General features: G+C 33.4%; 3 protein-coding genes across 8 annotated transcripts; 1 reads left to right on the plus strand and 2 right to left on the minus strand.

Moving 5' to 3' along the window:
• The first annotated feature begins 2,183 nt into the window (after nt 1–2,183).
• On the plus strand, nt 2,184–10,886 carry LOC130666276 (WD repeat-containing protein 81). 5 transcript variants are annotated; one of them, XR_008989646.1, is made up of 11 exons: nt 2,184–2,723; nt 3,415–3,574; nt 3,843–4,104; nt 4,187–4,349; nt 4,655–5,059; nt 5,125–5,325; nt 5,405–5,550; nt 5,697–5,881; nt 6,050–10,152; nt 10,221–10,281; nt 10,748–10,886. XR_008989646.1 is itself a non-coding variant. In XM_057467106.1 (11 exons), the coding sequence occupies exons 2-10, from the start codon at nt 2,508–2,510 to the stop codon at nt 10,138–10,140; spliced, it is 5,829 nt and encodes a 1,942-aa protein (XP_057323089.1). In that variant the 5' UTR covers nt 2,184–2,353; nt 2,473–2,507; the 3' UTR covers nt 10,141–10,152; nt 10,221–10,359. The 5 variants fall into 5 exon arrangements, 4 of the variants coding, with proteins under 4 accessions (XP_057323089.1, XP_057323087.1, XP_057323086.1 ...); XM_057467106.1 differs by lacking the exon at nt 10,748–10,886 and having other exon boundaries at nt 2,184–2,353; nt 2,473–2,723; nt 10,221–10,359; XM_057467104.1 differs by lacking the exon at nt 10,748–10,886 and having other exon boundaries at nt 10,249–10,374.
• On the minus strand, nt 10,208–13,853 carry LOC130666277 (RAD50-interacting protein 1). Its single transcript, XM_057467108.1, has 11 exons — nt 13,616–13,853; nt 13,310–13,548; nt 12,661–12,834; nt 12,453–12,587; nt 12,123–12,381; nt 11,838–12,063; nt 11,605–11,770; nt 11,367–11,532; nt 11,080–11,300; nt 10,715–11,014; nt 10,208–10,412 (listed from the first exon to the last, which is right to left on the minus strand). The coding sequence occupies exons 1-11, from the start codon at nt 13,739–13,741 to the stop codon at nt 10,229–10,231; spliced, it is 2,196 nt and encodes a 731-aa protein (XP_057323091.1). The 5' UTR covers nt 13,742–13,853; the 3' UTR covers nt 10,208–10,228.
• Nucleotides 13,854–15,139: 1,286 nt separating this feature from the next.
• LOC130666498 (forkhead box protein J1-B-like) lies at nt 15,140–23,072 on the minus strand. 2 transcript variants are annotated; one of them, XM_057467543.1, is made up of 4 exons: nt 17,776–18,109; nt 17,282–17,571; nt 16,585–16,763; nt 15,140–16,527 (listed from the first exon to the last, which is right to left on the minus strand). In XM_057467543.1, exons 2-4 carry the CDS (start codon nt 17,532–17,534, stop codon nt 16,051–16,053), a joined length of 909 nt encoding a protein of 302 aa, XP_057323526.1. In that variant the 5' UTR covers nt 17,535–17,571; nt 17,776–18,109; the 3' UTR covers nt 15,140–16,050. The 2 variants fall into 2 exon arrangements, with proteins under 2 accessions (XP_057323526.1, XP_057323525.1); XM_057467542.1 differs by lacking the exon at nt 17,776–18,109 and adding an exon at nt 22,508–23,072 and having other exon boundaries at nt 15,141–16,527.
• Nucleotides 23,073–23,121: the final 49 nt, after the last annotated feature.

The following is a 23,121-nucleotide window of genomic DNA, read 5'->3' on the forward strand; positions in this document are numbered from 1 at the left end:
TTAGGAAACTAAAAATCGATGCTGGCTCGAAATTAAAAATAAATTGTTGTAATCAATTTTACAAAATATCAGAGACTGAATTTGAAAATATTTTTTTTTATTTTTAAAATATTTAATTTTAAAATTAGCCAGCAGTTTTTAGCAAACTAAAAGTCGATGCTGGCTAAAAATTAAAAATAAATTGTTGTGAGACTGAATTTGAAAATAATTTTTTTTATTTTTAAAATATTTAATTTTAAAATTAGCCAGCAGTTTTTAGCAAACTAAAAGTCGATGCTGGCTAAAAATTAAAAATAAATTGTTGTGAGACTGAATTTGAAAATAATTTTTTTTATTTTTAAAATATTTAATTTTAAAATTAGCCAGCAGTTTTTAGCAAACTAAAAGTCGATGCTGGCTAAAAATTAAAAATAAATTGTTGTGAGACTGAATTTGAAAATTATTTTTTTTATTATTGAAATATTTAATTTTAAAATTAGCCAGCAGTTTTTAGGAAACTAAAAATCGATGCTGGCTCGAAATTAAAAATAAATTGTTGTAATCAATTTTACAAAATATCAGAGACTGAATTTGAAAATTATTTTTTTTTATTTTAAAAATATCTAAATTTAAAATGAGCCAGCAGTTTTTAGGAAACTAAAAATCGATACTTGTTTAAAATAAAAATTAAATACTTGAAATTTATTCTGAAAAATATCAGATGTTGAATTTGAAAATTATTTATTTTTATTTCTACAGTTTTCAAATTCAAAAAAGTTCTGTAATAACCTTTGCGGAAATCTAGTTTATAATTTCAGAACTCTATAAAACGGGAGTGCAATCTGGAATGATAGTAATGTCCCAAGGTTTTTTTTTTTTCAAATCATTCTCTATATTCGATTACTTTTCTACTTTACTAATTTTGTAACGATAATTTGTAGTAAAAGTAATCTTAGTTATCCACTTGATTTGCAAAGTTACTTCTGTGATATGATCACAGATGTCAGTAGTACATTATTTTTCGTTCCGTCGATAAATAGATATTTCTAACTTCATGGGTAACTCGTTTTGATACTTTGCCAAGAAGCCCTGTTCTTACCGGCGACGTAGAACTGAAAACCGCTCTTAAAGTAACTTCAGAATAATTCGGCTTCTGTACTAAACTAGAAGTCATGTATTGCGCGTGATCGCGTGCGTGTCATTTTTCAAATGTTATTGTGTACATATCATTGTGTATATTTTTTAATTTTTAGCCAATCAGGTTCGAACAAGAGGCCTCACATATATGAGGAACATATCGAAGTACTGATAAGAAATTAATCATTAGAAAAATATATTCTTTGTTTAATTCTTAAAAAATGACGACACTAATGAGTCATAACTCAGCTTTAATAAAATAAAAATTGTTGTTGAAGACTCAATGATATTATAGTATATATGTTTTATTTACAGTTTTTCAAACCGGGTTTTAATTATTTTTGCTGGTATGATACTGAAGTGAGCCGACGTCTAAAAATTTTTGGATTGTTCTTCTCAACGATAAATTAAAAAAAAAATATTTGAAAAAATTGCACCCATAGTTTTTTTTAATTTTCTAAATGTGCATATTTTTATTTTTTTTTTATGTTATTAATTTGTTTAAATAAAAATTCAAAATTTTTTGATCGTCTGTCAATTTCAGGATCATTTTGCTGGTATATCTATAGGGTAGAAGTTCCGTTTTTGGTCACTTTAGGGCCAGTTTTGGACACTTGAAAAATTAAAATAAAATAATTTGTAAAAGAAGCAATGATATAATTAATTTTTTCCATGCGTTCAACGATTCTTTTATCCCACCATTAAAATGGAAATTTTATTTTATACTTTTTCATTAATAAAAATAAAGCATTGAATGTCCAAATATGGAGCAGTGACCACAAATGGTACTTCTACCCTATATATATTATTAATCTACAGATATACTCCAACAGTAATTTAAACTCAAAAACAAAAACCCGGTTTAAAAAACTGACCCGCAAGTAATCTCTGTGCTACTTGGAGATATTCAAAATACAGTTGCGCTCTTCGATCAGTCGGTAATAAAATTTTCCTTAAAAAATAAACTCTGGGTACCATCTGTTATAAAGCGCACAAAATAATTGTCAAAGTTGCTGACATCTGATGTTCAAATTTACAATTCGAAATAATTCAAGAATCTCGACTACTGAAGTTTGACAATCTCAGGCCGACTCACTAAACAAATTAATTTATACGTTCCAATAAAAATAAACACGACTTCTACTGTACATACATTAGTTTTAAGGAATAACGACAACCAATTTTCTATTCATCACCAAAATTTAAAACCCTAAATAACAAAACTATTTCGTTCTTTGTAAGTAAAAAAAAAAATTTTAAATTCCTTTTTTTTGAATTTTGATCTGTCAGAAAAATTAATTCGAACTCTCATTTACTGTATGAGTGCAACAAAGATAATTCTGTGAGATATAATAGGTGACATTTACCCGTAAAAATAAATAATAAAAAAAATGGATATTTTAAACTCCGAATTTGATGTACCAATGAAATACATGCAATCAATCGATGGAAGAATATGTGCGACAGTAAACAGAAATTGGCTGACAAATTTAAAAAATCTTGGTAAAATTAATTTTTTAACACACGATCGTCTGTCTGCTGATGAAATTGCAGCACAGCCTTCTCTCGAAGAACTAGGATCTAATTGGACACGTATTTATATTAAAGTAATTTTTTTTTTTTATTTTTAAATCATAATTTATGATACGAAGTTAGCCGACGTCTAATAATTTTTGAATTTTTAAAAACGATAAATTATAAAAAAAATTTTTTCAAAAAATTACACCTACAGCTTTTATAATTTTCTACATCCGCATATTTTTCATTTTTCTTTTTTTTGTAGTCAATTTGTCGAAAATAAAATTCAAAAATTTATAATTGTTTACCAACTTCGGGTCTCTCGTAATTTCACTAACAATTAATTTTTATATGAGTGTGAATGTACCAGACATCAGACAAATTTAAAATTATAAATAATTTGAAAAATAATATTTATAAAAAATGCACTTTTTAATTTCAAAATGTTTTTAAAAATTTTATTTTATTAATTATTTATTCTCTTTATTAATAATTTTAAATTTGTTTTATGTCTGCTACAATAATCCTGAAGTTTACAGACAATCAGCAATTTTCGGATTTTTTTTTCAACAAGTCGATTACAAAAAAAAAATATGCACATGTAGAAAATTCAAAAAACTATAAGTGCAATTTTTTTTAATATTTTTTTTTTACGATTTACCGATTTTTAAAAAATCTAAAAATTATCAGACGTCGGCTAACTTCAGTATCATCTGCTACATTCATACTTATATTTTTATTCACATATTAAATAAATTATATATGTTTTTATTTATACAGGTTTATGAAAAACAATTTAGTAATGCTATACCACTACCACGAGATAAACATTCCACAAATATTAAAATCCAATCAGATCTTACATTTTCACAACTTTTACGTTACGTCTCCGAAACAAATTATCGTAATTTATGGAAAGAGTCATACAAAAAATACTACAGTACGTATTTTTAAATTTATTTTACTTATAATGAACTAAAAATTTTTTTAATGCGAGCTCGCACATAAAAATTACCATAAAAACAAACAAAAAATTTTAATTTTAATTTTAATTTTAGTTCCCGCGAAATTTAAAAAAATTATTATTCATTTCTAGTCAAGTATTTTTATAAATTTAATTCTTGTTTGAAATAAAAAACGGGCACCCGAAAATCCTGTAGTTACATTTAATGAATAATTATTTAATCAGTAATTATTTTAATTCAAAGGTATATGGAATCTACATGAATCTAAAGAACAAACATTACTGACACCAAGTAGTAATGACGTTGCAGTAATGCATGAAGTATTGTCAAGACTTTACGGTTGTCCACTGATCCATGTTAAAAATAACCAAGTAATTTCAGTAACACCTGGTGTAAATAATAATTATAACTTACATTGCAACCTTTTACCCGCAATGTTTGCCGTTGAAACGACGTCAGCTTTCATGATATTTCATGAACAAACAGCTAAATTTTCCCTCCATGAGTAAACTTATTGTCTTAAATAACTTATCAATTACCTGAGTCATAAAAAAAATAATTATATGTTTATATGATAACTATTGCAGGTGTGTGATGTACAGTCCTGCCACATTGTCGACCAGTTACAATAAACCATTATTTTTAGTCTATCAATTATTGCATTTGTCGAGAGATCTTCACGATTCGGGACTAGCCCTCGGTGAAATAACTCTCAGTGATATTTTATTAATGGATAATTATACAATACAGGTAATTAGTCATGTAAATAAATTATTTTCCACCATATCTGTACTGAAAGTTTAAATTCCTGTCCAGTTTATAGGGACGAAAATCGTTCTCTTCTTTTATAATAAAATAAACAACAAAAAATCAGCTCACAAAATCAGTCAGAGGCAAAAATTTAAACTTTCAGGTACAGATTTGGCAGGATGTCCCAGTCCGTGAGTTTGCCAGGCTCACCTTCGCCTTGAGTAGGCAATCACACACGGGTTGGAATGTCCTGCCTACTCCCGAGGTGTGTAATATACTAATAGAATTAAAAATGATAATTTCAGGTACTGCCTAAATTGGATGACAATATTTATTTGAAACCCGACGTCCAAACTCGTGCCCTTATAGAAGAAAATAAACCAATAAATTATACTACTAATAAATTATCATCTAATTCGTTCAAAATGGACGGAACGAAAGCTCCCCCGAGCTTTGGATTAAACGAAAACATTGAGAGTCTCTGCGAGATGTGGATCTACGGTCAGATCAGCAACTACGACTACTTGACAGCGCTAAATAATTTAGCTGGCCGCAGATTCGGTGATCCAAGTTGTCATCATGTGATGCCCTGGGTAACGGACTTCAGTTCGCGGTCAGGAAAAAATTGGCGTGACCTCACCAAGTCCAAGTTCCGTTTGAACAAAGGCGACAGGCAGCTTGATTTGACATTCGATTCACAGACTTCTGAAGTAAATTAAATATTAATTTTAAAAAAAAATAATAAATCTTAAAATAATTTATCTATTTATCTCAGGTAGGTCATCACGTGTCTGATGTTTTATCAGAAATAACTTACTACGTATATTTATCACGAAGATACACGCGATCGGTACTTTGTAAACATGTGAGATCACATTGGGTTCCTTGGGAGTATCCGGCGTCTATTCAACGTCTGCAGGAATGGAGTCCCGACGAATGCATTCCACAATTTTTTACGGACCCAAATGTTTTCAAAGTATTTATTTTTTAAAATAAAAATTGTATTACTGATAAAATAATTAAATAATTAATTAATTAATTTTGGCTTATCGCAGTCAATCCATGAAGATTTACCGGACCTGGAACTGCCGAGCTGGGCGCGTTCACCCGAGGACTTTATAGAGAAACATCGCGAGGCCCTGGAGAGCTTCTACGTATCGGAGAGACTGCACCACTGGATAGACTTAACATTTGGCTACAAGTACGACAGCGCTCTTTTACCACATGGCTATGGTTAGGGATTGCCTTGGAGAAAATCCAGATCAACAAGTACCTTTCTATAGCACTGCAAAGTTCACATTAAATTGGTATCTCTAAACCTTCTTTTTTACTTTCATATTCATGCAGATTGTCCGGATTGCCAGCAATTAAGTCCAAAAATGTGTGCCTACAACTCGTTGACAATCATACTAATTTAACAAATTCCGGAGTGGTTCAACTATTTACTCATCCTCACCCACAGAAAATAGTACCGTCGCCCTACTGGAGTAAAACCGCGCCGCGGTTGCGTAATTTAACGCCAAAGAAATCAAGTAAATTATTTTATTAATTAAATATCAGTATACTGCAAAAAATCGGGAGTGAATTCCCAGTGACTACGGATTTTATTTAAATCCGCATTCAATCTGCGTTCACTCCACGAATTTTTTACAGCGTATCAGCATAAATATAAATAATTAATTACTATGTAAATTTAACAGAGACTGACAAATCAACAGACAAAGTAAGCGATGACGAAGGACATAGTTCTGGGTTCGAAGAAGTTGAATCTCCTGTGACGACATTAAACGTCACAAGATCATCCCCTCTGGCACTGAGCCGCTTACTGAGTCGTTCGCGTGGTTCTCTGCTAGCTGCCGACGAAAACTCACGATCAGAAAAGACAACCAGCCAGACAATCCAACTTCCCAAAGACTACAATCCGGTCGCTGCGCTCAACCAGGTCGAGTCAGTGCACTCGTTCATCAGCAAAGTGTCTCACAGAATTTATCAACCAGAGATAAATAACCAAACTGGGCTCGCGAGTTACAGACAAATAGTTGCCTGTGCTCGCATCAAGGAGCAGCAGATCATCGGCTGTTTAATTGTTGAAATTTTTATGCCAAATAAATTCCGCGCGACCTGGAATACCAGCAGGATATCATTTTCTCGTAGACTTGAAACGTGTGTCAATGTATTGAATAAGTTTCCGGATTTGCTGCCAAAGTGCGTGAGGAACGCGGTCTGTCTTTTACTTCAAGTCGACATAATTCCCAAAAGCTACGGTATCAATAACGAGTGCGACCTGACAGGAGACATTGATAACTTCCGGTATCCGACGGTAACGCACATGGGATTGCCACCGCCTTCAGCTCACCAATTTCTCCAGCCGATTTTATCCAGCAGTCTTTTACCTTCACGTTACTTCCAGCAGCTGTTCCACGTTGTGCAGATGCTCCAAGAGTACAACAGCCTGGTGCGTGAACTGAACTCCGTTATTCGCGAAGACGACGCGGAGGCTTCAAATACGCGGGTGCAATTCTTGTGCAAAATAAACGAGTGCAAAGTAAAAGCACTTGCTAGAGAATTAGAGCGGCTTTTATTATCGTACACGGGAAATTTGAATGATTTTAATTCAATTCTTAGATTAATTGTTCCTCATATTAAACAGATAATGGACGAACCCTACAGCGCAGTGTTGGCTGCTTGGTATTTATTCGACCCGATAGGAAAAGCACTTGGACCAAAAGACACTGCCGAAACATTCCTTGCGCCAATAGTTAAATTGTATGAAAATGGTTCGATTATTGACAGCAACATTTACGCTGATTATTTACCTGTTGCGACTCTCGCTAAGTTTCGCACCATGAGACTTTATCACCGTAGTTTTCTTCTCAAACTGACGGTTCGTTTGGGCCTACGGCGATTCCTAGAAAATTTTATTACGCCGCTGGTAGAAGCTGTCGGTTGTTATCGAGACCACCCCCAGACCTCGAGTATCAATCGACAGCGAGCGGGAAATCTCAAGAGCTGTGACCTGAGTGACAATTGTGGCGAGGGTGAAGTGATTTTATCACCACTGGACGAGGATTCTTCGGTGGACTCTGAGCAAAATTTGAATTCCATCACGCTGGCCTGTGATCCCGAAAGCTCACGCGAGACACCGACGATAGAAAATGAAGTCGAAGAAGTTTTCACCATGGAAACGGAGGAAATTTTATCACCGTCGGACAATAAAGTCCTGCGGGATACCCACATGGTGCTAAATTTAAATATCATCGACGACTTAGTCGACGAGGGAGTGCGCAATTCACCTCCGGGTACGATCAAGTCGCCGACGATACCGATACCCACTACGACGGATCGTGGAATTAAATTGGTAGCAGACTTTAATACAATCGGCTGTCATGTCGGAAGTAAAACATCCAGCGAAGATTTGCCGCTCTCTAGTTCTTACACAGGAAACATTCAAACGTCAACTGCTGGAGAAACCAGCGCGTACGATTCAGACAAAGCAAAGACTGCATTTAAAATAGACATTGGAGCGACATGTGATGACGAACTGGACGAGTCTAAGGATAAAAATTACGAGGCCGAGGCTTTGACTCCTCGGGAATGCAAAGTATCGGAAATTAGCACTGAGTCTGTCATCTGGTTGTCGCATCGACTGGGTCCAGTTCTTACGGCTCGTTATCTATCGCGAAATCTTCTGCGCATGCTGACACTCTGCTACGCGGGAAGCAATAATTTAGTAGCGATAGACGAGGATCTGTATTCCGAAGAACTGCACTGGAGAAAAGTCCAGTTGGTTGGAGATATCAATGCAATGAAAGTATTAGAATCTTTGACAGCAATAGCAAGTCTGTATGGGGAACAAATGATCATCTTGCAATACTTGAGTCACATGGCTGAATTGCTGACGTTGTGCAAACGTAAATTAACTCCTAACTTAGAAGGCGGACTGGTTTCATGCCTAGCACTGCTGTCTTTCGTGACGCCCTGCCTAGGAGATGCTTCGCTGATGGACGCACTGCACGAGACGATAGTAAAATCTATTTTACATCCAACTGTCAGAATTCTCTCGACCACCAGATACTCATTTCCCAGCGGCGTAAATGCGCGCACTGCACTGGCCAATAAATGTCTCGAAGTATTGTCGAGTCTCAGCATCCGACTAGGCAGCGCTACCACGAAAACTCATCTTTCTGTACCAATCCAACGATTTTTTTTGGCATTCGACAAAGTTTTTAATGCTCAGGGCCAATTGCAAGATGAAGAAATTCCTAAAAAACGTGATAAATTTGAAGGCAAAAAAATAAATGACAGAAATGAATTTTTTAAAGAATCAACGCATGATTGGACTCTAGTTGATTCATCTTCAATGGGAATTCAGGCCGCTGCAGCTGACATGGCTGTCTCCTACTCACCTCCAATATTAGATCACGACGAAACAAATCCGCAGAGAAATCAAGCATTTGAAGAACTCAAATCGGTATTTACACTAGAGTTTGCTCACAAAGCATATTTACTTTTTTACCGTCACTTGGACGAAGGTGTGATGGAAGATTTATTAAAAAATCATCAATTGATACGGGAGCTCTGCGAGCAGTACGAGCAAACTCTCCCTACATGCGACATTGGTTCAAGTAAATCTGATCCGACATATCTGCAGACTGCGGAAACTCCGTCTGAGAGCGACGTTATCGTCAAAGGAATCGGCAGCTTCGGTAATATTTCGGTAGTTGGTAATAGAATAGAAGTAGGCGATACTCTGGACAATTTAAATCCGTCAAATCGCGACGGGTCTGTCTCACACGGGCGCCAACTGCGTGGCAACTGGTTGGCATACTGGGAACACGAAATCGGTCGCCCTGACAAAGACTTGACCTTTAATATCAAACAAATAAAACTCCAGAGCTTCAGCGGACACACCAATAGCGTGAGATGTTTGCACGTGTTGGACAACGAGAACAGTTTTATGAGCGGTGCTCGCGACAAAACAGTAAAACTCTGGAGTATCAGGAGCCAAGGTGACGGGACTGGAGTCTCTCCATGCCAGTACACCTACACAGGGCACAAAAAATCAATTTTAGCTTTGACATTCTTAGAATCTCTACGATACGCGGTTACTTGTGACGGCGCAGTCCACTGCTGGGATCCATTTATGGGCTCATTGCTCGGCTGTCCCGAGAGTGCACGCGCAGCTCCCGTTAATGCTCTGGCAGCAAATAATACGCCTTCGACATCACTATTAGCAGCGACTACTGACGTGACACTTCACGTCATAGACTGCCGTACTTTCTCGTACGTAAACGAGTTAAAAGTAGCCATCAATCCCGCGGGATTGATCAGGTGCATCGCCGTGGCACCAAGTGGACACTGGGTAGCACTCGGCCAGGCCTCAGGAGTTCTTACCATCCTTGACATCAGGACCGGTCTGATAATCGCCTCATGGAAGGGCCACGAGTGTGAAATCCTACAGCTGGAAGCAGTTAACGAGACCACTATCGTCAGTTCGTCACTGGACCAAACGATTGCCGTGTGGAGTGCCGTCGACGGTAAATTAAAATTCCATTTAAAAGGCGCCACTGAACCTGTTCACTGCATGGCGCTCTACGAACAACAACTGATTTCCGGTACAACCGCGAACCGAATCGGCGTACACGCGGCAGTTGACAATACCGCGGTATTTTCATCTTCGAAACTAAAATCCGACGCTTTTAAAGGCGTACTCACTGCTATGACCGTACTACCGCTAAATAGACTTCTACTACTGGGATCTGACAATGGCGGTATCACTTTACTCTGTTAATTTATTTACCTGGTAAAAATTTGTAATATTTTATTTATTATTTTTTTTTTTAAATTATACTAATAAATTATTAATTTTAGAAATATATTTATTGCATTGCGACGTCAGTTCTGGCTTTTAAAACCATAAGAGCTGAAGAAGGTGAGAGTGTAAAGACACCCACGTCAGCTAGTACTTCTTTAGCTGCTTCCTCGTTGTCACCTTCCAGTACTTCCATCAATAACATCACAGATCCTAAGAGCATGTTTAATAACAAACAAGACTCGCGTAATCTGAAATTCAATTTTCCTAATAATTTATCTGACTAAGGCCATTCTCAGGCAGTGACTCCCACTTTTTAAGTTACAGAGTTTGGGATTTTAAATTTAAAAAAAAATTACAGTTGTCATCAATTAGGAGTTAAACAAAATTTGAAAATTCTAATCAAAAAATTGACGAAGTTTTACTGAAATTTTTTTCAACTAATTGATGACAATTTTGTTAAATTAATTAATAAAATTTTAAAATGACTTGACAGCTGTCATAAAAAATTTTAAAAAGAAGGGGGCACTGTCTAAAAATCCCCTTTACTTACAGAGGAAAAAATGATTCTGGTTTATTTGTGTAGAGTCCAAACAACGGGAATAAATTTCGCGTTATGTCATGCTTCAATTGAACAGCTCCACCAGCATTGAATTGGTTCTCCAAGACAACTCCTTCAAAGAGATACTGGTCTAGCTGAGAGGCGACGTTCCTCCATGCTTGATTGAAAAGCTGTAGAGACAAAACTTGATTCATAAGATGAAGTCTCGCAGCCAGTTCTTCAAACATCAAACAGCCACTGGGTGTCACGGACAGTGACGCCAGCTCCTTGTCACTTTGCATCGTGAACCATCTAAATAAAATTACCATTTTCGTTAATTGTCAAGTCGACTGCTAATTTAAAACTTGCAAGCTCACTTATCAGTTCTGTAAGGTCTGCTACGCGCTTTCACTTCCAGTGCAACAGAATCGCTTATTTCTTCTAGCAATTCTTTCTCTAGTCTCTTCAACAATGCAACGGCATCATCGAACACGGTTCCACTTTCCTCCGCAGATTCTTCCAGGAAGTCCAGGCCCAAGTCCGTCGCCAGATCAGCAGCCTCGCATTGTTTTTTGAAGTAGTGGAGTTGCAGGAAGTGCTGGATAAATTTGTATAAATAAAGTTCTTGCCAACTACTGTCATAAAATTATTTAAAAATACTTACGACGGTGACTCCCCACTCCATCAAGACATTCACTACATAATTTACCGAATTAAGTACTCGGGGGATCAACGAATAAAGTGGATCTTCACAATCCTGATGGAGTAGTTGTAGTAAACGCACTCTCCAGTCATCAATTAGTTCTAATTGCAGCTCCAGAAATTGCAATCTATTTTAATTTGTCATAAATATTTATTTATCTAGACATTGCGGGCAAGAAAAAATTAATTTATCAGTTTACCTGTGACCCGGCTGAGGTAAATGACTGTATCTTTCATTCATAGCTGTCAGCAAAGTTAAAAATGCCTCAGCGCATTCAGTGACTTTCATATTGTCGACATTAGCAACAGCAATACGTTCCCATGCCGCTGGCGCACTTAAAATCGCATCCATTTTTTCAGTTGCATCTAGTCGAATATTAAAATTTTATATTTATTATTAATTAAATTAATAAGTAAATCTATCGAAGCCTACATTTCTTTTCCATATTAATCCATTTAACGAAAATTTGTGCTTGAGTCAAAACAGAAACAGTCGCCGGTTGATTTGCCGGGTAGAGAAGATTTTCTCTCAACTCGCGTTCAAATGCGAGGGCTTCGTCAACTAAATGAGCAAAGAGCGCATCGTCGTACTGCACAATCGGCAATTCTGAGTGAAGTTTTTCAACAGCCAACTGTACGAGTGCTCGCATGAACTCGGCCTAAAATTATTCATCTATTTATTTATATATTCAAACTCTTGAATTTATTTAAAGTCTACCTTAGCATTTATGTAACTAAAGTCACTGGAATTAAATACAGGCTGGACATTTTTTTCTATCCAAGACTCGTGATCTCTAATCCACGAGAGTATTTGAGTGAAATACCACTCGGGTTTGTCACGACGATTTGTTTGTTTGTTCCCCGTAAAATGATAAACAAAACGTTGACGCAGTGGACGAACCAGTAAATTTATCGGCAAACTGACGGGCAAAAAATCAGCGAGATTTGATTTAACTGATGATTTATCAGTCTCCTGTCTATTAAAAGAGCTGAGGAATTAAATAATTAATAGAAAACTTTTAATTAAAACGTTGGTAATAAAGGATACGGTAATTGTAATTGCAGTAAATATTCTGTCAGTGTTTTGAATTTCGTCATTGCATCTGATGACGGTGATGCCAACGTAGAAATATTGTCGCCGCAAAAAGGCCATTTTAAACTTTTTAAAACATCCATATACTCTCTAAATAAATGAATAAATAAATGATAATGATAATTATTATTATTGTAAATAATTATTTAATGAAATGTCTTACGTGGTAAATTTATCTTTCAAATGATTATGCCAAAAGTGCAAAGTTTCGCGCACAAAATTAACGAGATTGTGACAATCTGATGTTTCTAATTGACAACTTATTTCCAAAAGATTTGTAAATAAATTAATCATCGATTTATCATTACCAGAAGCCATTGCTGATTCAATGTCATTGCTAAAAATATAATTAGTAATTAGTAATTGACAGGGTACAGAAGATTGTGCTTAACAATAAGAATAAAAGAAAAGAATTCGCGCAAATTTCTTTACATCAAAATTACAATCGCGAGCAAATTCACGTGAATTAAATTAAAAGATATATTCAAATATCGAGTGTCATTAAAGCCGTCGAAATTAAGGTTGTGAAAAAAATATGTCAATAAGACAATCAGCAAGACAATTAGCAAGACAAGCAACAAGTCCGCCAGTAAAGCGACGAGCAAGACAATTGCCTTGCTGATGGTCTTGCTAATTGTCTTACTCATTGTTTTATTGACATATTTTTTTCACAACCTTAGTTTCGACGGCTTTAATGACACTCGATATTTGAATATATCTTTCAATTTAATTGACGTGAATTTGCTCGGGACAAACTTCCGTACCCTAGTAATTGATAATAAATTATAAATAAATTTATAAAAATAAATTACCTGATGCTGTCGATAGATTTAACTAATGACAAGTATGATAAACCTCTTTCAAGTTCTTCTAGACTATTGATTATTGTTTCGATGGACTTAGTTTTGACATCACGTTGTAGTGAGTCTGTTATTGACTCCTGTAAATTTTGCGCCATTTCAATGGAATCTTCAATGTCTGTTTTTATCAATTCAACATTCGCGACTGCGGCTTTTATTTTTGATGGTGCCTCTGTTGATGCCATAGTCAGCTTTATTTAAAATAAACAAGAAAACGTTGAGATCAGTATAAATAATTAGCAATAATTGACAACTTACTGATTCTTCAATCTGACGTTTCTCCAGCTGTAACTGCTCATGAAATTGTACCATTTTATCTAAATTTTTCAAGTCCGTCCCCAGTAATTCATTGAATCTGTCAATCACTTGCTGCTTGATGTCCATTTTAGAGAATTTTTTATTTATTTTATTTAAAAAATTAATTAATTATTTAAAATTGTGAGGAGGCTATGCCACATGCGATCTGTCAATATGTAAAATATAAACACAGCAACATTTCTACTTCTGCCGACAACTACTTATCATCAGATAATATGATAAAATTTTTAAAAGTAAATATCGAATATAGATGGCGGCTCTTGTCAAAAAATAAATTTCTATCATATTCTGCCGCCATTTTATTTTGATTTACGAGTTTAAATTTTTCTTTCATTTCTAATAAGTTATTTTTCGAATATTTAAATTTACCGCGCAAGTAATGAGAATAATTAATAAATTATTGATAAAAACACCAAATTTCGATTACACTTAAGTCTAATTAATATAATTATTCACACTAATAAATTTTAATGAAATTATTAAATTTAAATTTTGAAATTTCGCGCCAAGATGGCGCCACTGCGCGTCACCGTATTCAACGTTAAAATTTTTGCTAAAGTGGGGGTTCGAGAATCACAAAATCGATTGTTTTGTATCAACTGGTGGTCCAATAGCAGCAGTCAGTATCATCAACAAAGGCAGTAGTAGTCCAGATTCTTCTTTGTTTAAATTGAAGCACAGTACTGCATTTAATTAGCGGAATTATCCATAAAATTAATTGCTCATAGTTTAATTAAAATGTGCAGTGTTTGTAAAATTTTAATTGTGCAAAGTGTCTGTGGTGTCTTTAAGTTTTAAGTGTTCAGTGCTAGAGTAGAGTGTTACGAATTGCTGATGCTGATGTCTTCCTTGGTCCTGAGGGTCCTGAGCAAATTCATCTGGCATCTTCTGGTGGGAAATAGCAGTTAAGTGACGTTTTTTTAGCTGCAATACACTTGGAGCAATTTAAATTAAATCTCCAAGTGTATTAGGACACCCTTCTGCATATTATTTCCCCGCCAAGGTTTGTTCAAACACTTGCGTTTTTTTTTTAATTTTTTAAATATTTTTCAATTATATTCTGCCGCCATTTTATTTTGACATACGATTTATGATCCAAAAAATTAGCAGACAATTAAAAATTTTCAAATTTTTTTTCAACCGATTAATTATAAAAAAAACAAAAATCTATAAAAATGCACATGTAGAAAATTTAATAAACTATAGGTGCAATTTTTTCAAAAATTTTTTTTATTATTATTTATCATAAAAAAAAACCAAAAATTATAAGACGTCGGCTCACTTCAGTATCGTTACGATTTTTATTTTTCTCCAATTTTTAATAATTTATTTTTCAAATATTTAAATTTACCGCGCAAGTAATAAGAATAAATAATGGGGAAATCAACTATAAAAAATTTTCTAATGATAATTTATTAATTCTATTTTATTATTTCATTTTATAATACAAGATAATGTGATTAAAATTACGAGAAATCATATCTTTTCCACTTTATATGTATATCAACTTATTGTTTCCATTAGTTATCTAATTTCTAAACTGTCAAACGCTCAGAGGCCATCATGTTTACAGCCAAAGTATTCCATCTTTCGTTTATAATCCACACAAAAATTATAATTAACTTATTAATAATAATCATGATACGTAAATAAATAAATCTACTTGTTTATTGGACGGTTCAATATAAGGCTCTCTCTTATTACCAATAAATAAGAGCGTAAATAATTAATCCACACTTTTAAATAATGTACACACTGACGTTAATTAGTCTAAAATAAACGCCGTGGAAATTACAACCGTAATAATAAATAACTAAAAATTTACAATTACAATAAAACTAAAAATAATTAATTGTCTGAAATAATAATTATTTTGACAATTTGATTGTTACTTTTTTTGATCAAATCGCTCGAAAGCATTTCTATAAATAATCTAGACAAATTGCAAATATTTACAATTGCACATCAATAAATTAAATATATAAGAAATAAATATTTTACTTCTATTTAATAAAATTTTGTAATTTCAAGGCACATAATTTTTATTTTTGAGTTAACCCATGATTAAACAATTCATCTCTTGTAATACTCAAAAATTCTGAGCTGACGTTAATTTATTTGTTCAAATTTAAGGCAACTCATAATCAAGTCTCAGTATCTCCTCAATCAAAAATTCATTTCCTACAAAAAGTATCCCGAAAAAAAAAACGTCTCTCCATCCATTTGTCCATCGGTTTTTATCATAAAGATCTATGTATATTTATGAATGTATATAATATATATGTTTACAATTACATCTAAATGTTGGATAAAAATTTGAGTTTATTTAAAAAAATTATATTCGTCTCTACTATTGGTACGAATAAATAAAAAATTTAAAGTGAGTCGAGTAGAGAATCAAGAAGATCAAGTTGATTCTCATCCCAGCCTACAGTCGCAATTAGCAGCCCTGTCAGGTCATCTTCACTAAGACTAACTTGGTTTGATTCAGGCACTTCAGGTAAACAATCAGGTATCGGTGGCGATACGCTGCTTGGCGGAGTCTCGTAAAAGACCGTCGTTATTTTAGGGTCATTTAGATTCATAGTCGTTATTATTTCCGTCGTGATTTCCCCCGTCGCGACCGACGCCGCCTGCGGCAGGATCGTCGGTGTCGTCGGCACAGATGTGGAGGATGAAGTCTTGCTCGATGTTCTGTTGTATCTGGAGGCCCCTGACCGTCTTCGGGTACGTTTCCCATCCTCAAGACACTCGAGATCTAGCTTCCAGAAGCCACCCTTGCCAGGCTCGTCTTTCGAACGCGGTAATTTTATAAAACACTTGTTCAATGACAAGTTGTGTCTTATTGAGTTCTGTAAATATTTTAATTTTTTATTTATGAAATTTTTTGAATTTTTTAAATACTTTACCTGCCAAGCTGGGTCGGCATGTCGATAATAAACAAAATTTTCACGTATCCATGCGTAAATACTTGATAGTGTTAATTTATTATTGTTAGCGCGCATTGCGAGGCATATTAGTGTTGCGTATGAAAATGGTGGTTTAAGATCAGGATCTGTGTGATATTTTTCTGCATTGTCAGCTAAATCTAAAAAAAAAATATTTTCTAATTATTAGGGATTTTTTTTCGCTATTTCTTCTTGATCATCAAATAATTGTTTCACTTATGGTCCACCCTGATTAAAAGAAACAATTAGATTTTTCGAATCGTTTTGAATCGACAAACAATAATTTTATTTCTGCATCGCGGGAAGATTTGAAACGATTCAATACAATTTGATTTTTCGAATATTTTTTAATGCAATCTAATTGTTGATGTAGATTCAAAGTAGATTTAAAATCATTCGATTTTTTAATTTCGAATCGTTTTAAATGATTTTTAATTGCTTATTAAAATTTCCATTTTTCGAATCGATTTAAATTGTTTCTTTTAATCAGGGCAGTTACTAATAAAAAAAATTTCAATGTGGGGCAAAATGGGCTCTCTAAAATATTCATGGATATATCGTTAAGTTTGAAATTTAAAAATTTTACTCGAGGCCCATTTTTGAATTTTTCAAATATCGAGGGCTACTAATTTAATGTGAATATAAATAAAAATATTACCAAGTTCAGCTTTGACAAGCGGTGACATTTTTTTTGGTGGTCGTTTTACAACAGGCGGTGGAGATGGTGAGCATGGTGGCGTAGGTAAACTTGATGCGCTGGTAATGTCAAGTGATTGAAGCCACGACAAACTTGTCAGCTCAGCTTCCACACCAAAGTCATCAGTCTCCATTTCCTCCGGGTTACCAATAATGCTGGAAGACGGTCCATTATCCCTCGGGACTTCAATGACAATCATGTCCCCCTTCATCATTTTAGTTTTCTCATAACCAGATTTACGTTTGTTTCCACTATCGACACAAAAAAAAAAAAATCAACTCAATATTATGATCAAATATTTTCAAAATTACGCACACCAGATTTTAAGTTGCATTTTAAATATCGTACACGATAAAATTGCGACGCAAAATATTATCACACAACTCATTTTTAACCGCGGGAAATTTGAATTTCAAATAATTTTTTTATTTTTAAAAGACTATTTGTTTACTTACAATAAATTATATCAGAAATTTTAAATTAATTAATTGCCTGTGAAGTGACTCCTTAGGATGTGAGTTTTGTACTGACAAGTAAGTAGTAAAAATGAACGATAGAACCGACAATACAACCCTACTGTTTTTACTACTACTTACAAAGACTAATCACACATGTACACATATATCTATATATTTATCTATATGGATAAAGGTAGCAGGCTCCTGATGGTTGGCACGCGTACCAGGTTTGTCGACAGGTGCTACTTCTTTCACAGGTGGAGCCTGCACCCGGCACCCAGCACACAACTGACCCTTCCATAAACCCCCTACACAACTGTTTACAATATTTGAATATATTATTAATATTTAAGTAAAAAAAAAAATAGTTATGAAATAAAAAACGAAATAGTAATAATAGAACGGCGGTCATTTGTACAAATGAGTAAGAGGTGGAATTACATTAATGCTCGCGTGATATATTATAGAATCGATCTTTTGTGATACGATGAGTCTCAACGATTTAAATTCCACTACGTCACACTAGGTCAATTCATAATATATTTATTAATACTTGTTAAATATTTTTTTAATTAATAAGTAGTTCAGAGGTTTGAATATTAAATTAAAGTACAATTATAATTGTATCTCAGGATTATTTCGATTTACATAAACGCAGATTTTAATAAGTAACAGGGTTGTAAATACGCGCATTACTTTTTTAATGCATTAGCGATTCCATTTGATTCAAATTAAAATTTCATTCGATTCAAATTTTACTTTTTAATGGCGAAATTTTCCATTAGCCATTAAATTTAATTTTTTAATGCCCTGATTAAACAAAATGATTAAAAATGATTTAAAATGATTTGTTTTTTAATCATTTTAAATACTTTTTAATCCTTCAAATCATTTCTAATCCTGTCTCTTATGGACATTTAACGTGTGAAATCATTTTTAATCATTTTGTTTAATCAGGGTGAGAACGATTTACATTGAAAAATCAAATAATGGTTAATGTAATATTTTCCTTTAGAAATTTTGCAACCCTTATAAGAAATGACGTTTCAATGCTTTCGCATCTAATAAACTCCAAATTACAACGCACGTGTACATGAAATATTTCCAACAAAATTTTACGCCCTCTCTTAAAATGAATCAGTGAAAAGTACTCCAATCAGTGAATATTCACTACACAAATAGTCCCAAGTATATCACTAATTCAATCAGTGATATAGTTGGAACTGATTCGCAGTGAATATTCACTGATTTGCAGGTCTTTTCAGTGATTCATTTTAAGAGTGCAGGTTTTACAGTGTCATGTATAGGATTCTCAGAGCAGTCTTCTGATATAACGCTAGCACATAAAATTGAAGGAAAAAAATTTATACTTAACATACCGCGTCTTTGGTCTAGGATTTGTCTACTCTCTTAAAATGGATCAGTGAAATTTCACTGATTCACCAGTGAAATCCACTGATTCAACCAGTGGACTAAGATGCGCACTTGACTAAAAGGTCACTGGTTGAATCAGTGGAATTTCACTGGTTTATTTGAAGAGAGTAAGTCGTAACAATAATTTATAGCATGTACACAATATATACAACATACTTTAACATATTACGCTAATAATTGTAATATGTAAATTAATGTTAATGAATTTGAAGATGTTACTATATCTATATCACTGCAAAAAAAATTGTTTGAATTTTCAAAGATTGTATATACCGCAAAAAACACATACATTTGTGCTTGAAATTTCATTACTAATTTCATAGAGAATTTAAAATACACGTTTTTGAATTTTCAAATTAACACTGTGGATTTTCAAATACTTTTTTTTGAATTTTCAAATAAGTATTATGAAATTTCAAATAGAATTTTTATAATTCAATATATGTTTTAGAATTTTCAATACTTGCTTTGAAAATTTAAAAATCAAGTATAAATTTTAAGTGCGTTTATCAAAATTCATATTTTTTTTCTTAATTTTGAATACCAGCTTGATTATTAAATTACGTATATTAAATTTAAAGCTTTTTTCATTGAAAATACAATTCAAATATCTAGTTATGAAAATTCAATTCCTTTTGTATTGTAATTTTCAAATTATTTTTAACAGTGTAGTAACGAAACGTCGTTCAAACGTTATCATGAACAACTGTCAATAAACTGAATGGTCGGAGCGGCCGAATTTTTCATTCAAAAAAAATGTTTATAAACCGATCAGAAAAAAACAACAATAATAATTTTATATATATACAGGCGAATGGATTTTTTAGTGCAAAAAATTTTTTGGGGCAAGTAAAAATTTCGTGTCCAGAAATTCTTTTTTTCTATATATATATCTCTATATATAAATATGGTTGAATGCATTTCAGTTATGATAATGCATAGAAAATTTGATCCAGGTGCATTTGAAACTACCGTTTGAAAAGAAAAACCGGAAGTCGCGGTCTGTCTTGTGAGCACGTGTCTTGTTCCGTCAAACACGTGTCATAAAATTATTGTAATTTATAATTATTTTTTAACGTAGAAAAATAAATAGTCATTTTTTTATCAAGGCTTGATGAAATTGGAGCAGTCTAGCGAGCCATCGATATCTCTGATGTGAAGGATAATTAAAGAGACGCCGCCTATGATGTCCTGGAGAAGGGAAGCTCCGTCCACTGAAGCTCAGGACACGAATCACGTTTCAGGTATCACAGACTTTGCGATCATTGGTCGGTGTTTCAAAGGAGAGGATCGGACTTGACAATTTTTAGCCACGTCCATTGTCCATCTCATAGAATATACGATTTACTAACGTAATTTTTTTAAATATATTCATATTGAGCCGCATTACAATTTATTATTATGAGTAAAATAACAATCTCATATATTTTAAAATAATTACGTATTTTTTCCAATCAAAATTTTTACGCCTCGCCGCAAAAAAAATTTACTTTATAAATAACCATTTAAAAATGAATTTATATTTAACTTTTTGTCAAACAGATACTCTGGCAAAAAAATATATAAGAGAATATGTAAAGCGTTATAATAATCGTATAAAAAATGGCGAAAAATAAAGAGTAAAAAGAAAATGAAAGAAAGGGGCGGAAAACGACGCCGGTCGTCCTTATCCTCCCCATCAGAGCGTGGGTAAGTATCTGAAGGCGATCAATAATCTCCTGGGAACATCCGTCCCCTGCCTCTCTGGCCGTCGACCCCCTGGCTCAACTCTATCACGTCCATGATGGTGTGCGCTGGTTCAAACAGCAGCAGCAGTATCACTAACGACGGACCACCACCTGCCGTTCACCTCCACCGAATACCAACCACTATCATGCGCTCATACTCGACACACAACCACCACTTTCTGCTCACTACCACCATCCCAAATTTAAATATACATAAAAAAAACCTCTCGACTATACATCCATTCCCTGTGCTGGGTTTTCCTGGTTACCCCCGACCTCTCAGACCCCTCGACCGCCGCCAGGTTAAAGTCTACTACGTCAAGCGTCAGGTTGTGACTCACAAACCCCACGCGAGTGTGTACAGTAAATCCCACACACACTTAAATTCACCCCTACAGCGTGTCAACCTGCTTCTCATTCTCATTGCCCACTCTAATATTTTTTATCATGCATTCTGTTAGCCCCCCAATAAACTACTAACAGGTGATCCTCTTATTTTTTATCATTGAATAAAAAAATTTCCCTAAAAATTGAACGATCCTCAAGTTAGCAGACAATTAAAAATTTTTTGACTTTTTTTTTAACAATAAAATTTGAAGAAAAAAAAAACTAAAAATATCCACATGTAGAAAATTTAAAAGACTACAGGTGCAATTTTTTGAAATATTTTTTTTTATAATTTATTGTTTAAAAAAAATCCAAAAATTACTAGACCTCGGCTAACTTCAGTATCATAAAAATGATGATTCTCAATTTAGCAGAAGAAGAAACAGAAGTTGAGGATTAACAATTTTCGAATTTTTTTTAACACTTTAATATAAAAAAAAAAAAAAAAAATAAAAAAATGCACATGTAGAAAATTTAAAAAACTATAAGTGCAATTTTTTAAATTCATCATTTTTATAAAAATCAAAAAGTTATTAGATGTCGGGTAATTTGAGTATCATAAAAATTCAAATTAAAAATCTTACCGCGAATTGGAATCAATGGATTTTTGAATTTCAAGGAATTTCTTTGGGTTGAGTAGGAGATTGAAGTCAAGAAATAAAAGTTCGCCTGATTACTGATGAAACAATATATGAATACTAGCCTTGAAAATAACAAGTTTAATAAATGCCTAAGACGGGCAGTAGTTATAAAGGGAAACAGAATTATTGGGTCATACGTAAAAGATGATGTGGACTTATTTAAGTGGTCAACCTCAATGAATAGATAACCATGACGAAAGTGGACATAGAATCGGTGCGTCTTGGCATATAAGCCAAGAAGGGGCTAGTTGTAATGCCAGGTAGATTAAATATTCAAAAGAATTGATTCTCTTTGCCGCAGCAGCACACAGTCACTGCAACACTACTCAGCCCACATACTAATTTTAAATTATTATATTTATTTATAAATATGTGGAATTTTTTTACACATGCATTGACTTCTAAATAAAAAAATTAACACGAATAATAATTTTTCCAATAAACAATTCGCTTTTACTTTCACTAGTTTTCCCCTAACAAACTCATGGAAAATATATTTGTGACTTATAATAAAAATTTAAAACTTTTAAATCAACTTACCAAGTTTGTGAATATTTTTTAAAAGTAAATAATGAATTCCAAGTTTACTTTTTATCTGACACTTTATTTTATCAAGTAAATGATTTCACAATTTTTACCAACATGGAAAATAATTTAAACAGAGGAAATTTAAATTCAAGTTTTAATGAAATAATAGTTTGTTAAGAGACAAAATAAATTTAATTTGAGTTAAGTAATTAAATAAATTTATTTCATGGCGCAAAGATCAAAAGACATTTAAATAAAATAAGACTCGGGACAGCCTACGTCCACTGTTACCACCATCCCCTTTAGTACTGATTTCGACCCCCGGTTCACTAGAATCGTCAGCCATATTTTTACCTGCGAAGGTCGACGAAGTTCTGCCGGCTACTCGAACTTTTTATAAAGAAAACGAATCAGACTACAAGTTACTCGAGACTAATAAATAATTTTGATTGAAAAATAAAAATATTAAATATCATACAATAATTAATAGCAAGTCCATACCATAATTTATTATCATTATTATTATTATTATTATTATTATTATTATTATTAAAAAATATTTAAAATAATCGCGTGGATTAAATACATTATTGCTATACACCTGGACCCGCAGACGAGCCACCTCG

The sequence above is a fragment of the Microplitis mediator genome, chromosome 4 (assembly GCF_029852145.1).
Source record: "Microplitis mediator isolate UGA2020A chromosome 4, iyMicMedi2.1, whole genome shotgun sequence".
Classification (NCBI taxonomy): domain Eukaryota; kingdom Metazoa; phylum Arthropoda; class Insecta; order Hymenoptera; family Braconidae; genus Microplitis; species Microplitis mediator.

Bases quoted from the DNA above. Each gene is read 5' to 3' on its own strand.
- LOC130666276 (XM_057467104.1), top strand. From the start codon at position 2,508: ATGGATATTTTAAACTCCGAATTTGATGTACCAATGAAATACATGCAA. The intron at 4,350-4,654 runs GTAATTAGTCAT...TGATAATTTCAG, and splicing joins TGGATAATTATACAATACAG to GTACTGCCTAAATTGGATGA. The intron at 5,060-5,124 runs GTAAATTAAATA...TATTTATCTCAG, and splicing joins TCGATTCACAGACTTCTGAA to GTAGGTCATCACGTGTCTGA.
- LOC130666277 (XM_057467108.1), bottom strand. From the start codon at position 13,741: ATGGACATCAAGCAGCAAGTGATTGACAGATTCAATGAATTACTGGGG. The intron at 11,533-11,604 runs GTAAACTGATAA...AAATTAAAATAG, and splicing joins TTACCTCAGCCGGGTCACAG to ATTGCAATTTCTGGAGCTGC. The intron at 10,413-10,714 runs GTAAGTAAAGGG...ATTGAATTTCAG, and splicing joins CCAGAATCATTTTTTCCTCT to ATTACGCGAGTCTTGTTTGT.
- LOC130666498 (XM_057467543.1), bottom strand. From the start codon at position 17,534: ATGATGAAGGGGGACATGATTGTCATTGAAGTCCCGAGGGATAATGGA. The intron at 16,764-17,281 runs GTAATATTTTTA...TTTTTTTTTTAG, and splicing joins GCTTGTCAAAGCTGAACTTG to ATTTAGCTGACAATGCAGAA. The intron at 16,528-16,584 runs GTAAAGTATTTA...AAATATTTACAG, and splicing joins ATGCCGACCCAGCTTGGCAG to AACTCAATAAGACACAACTT.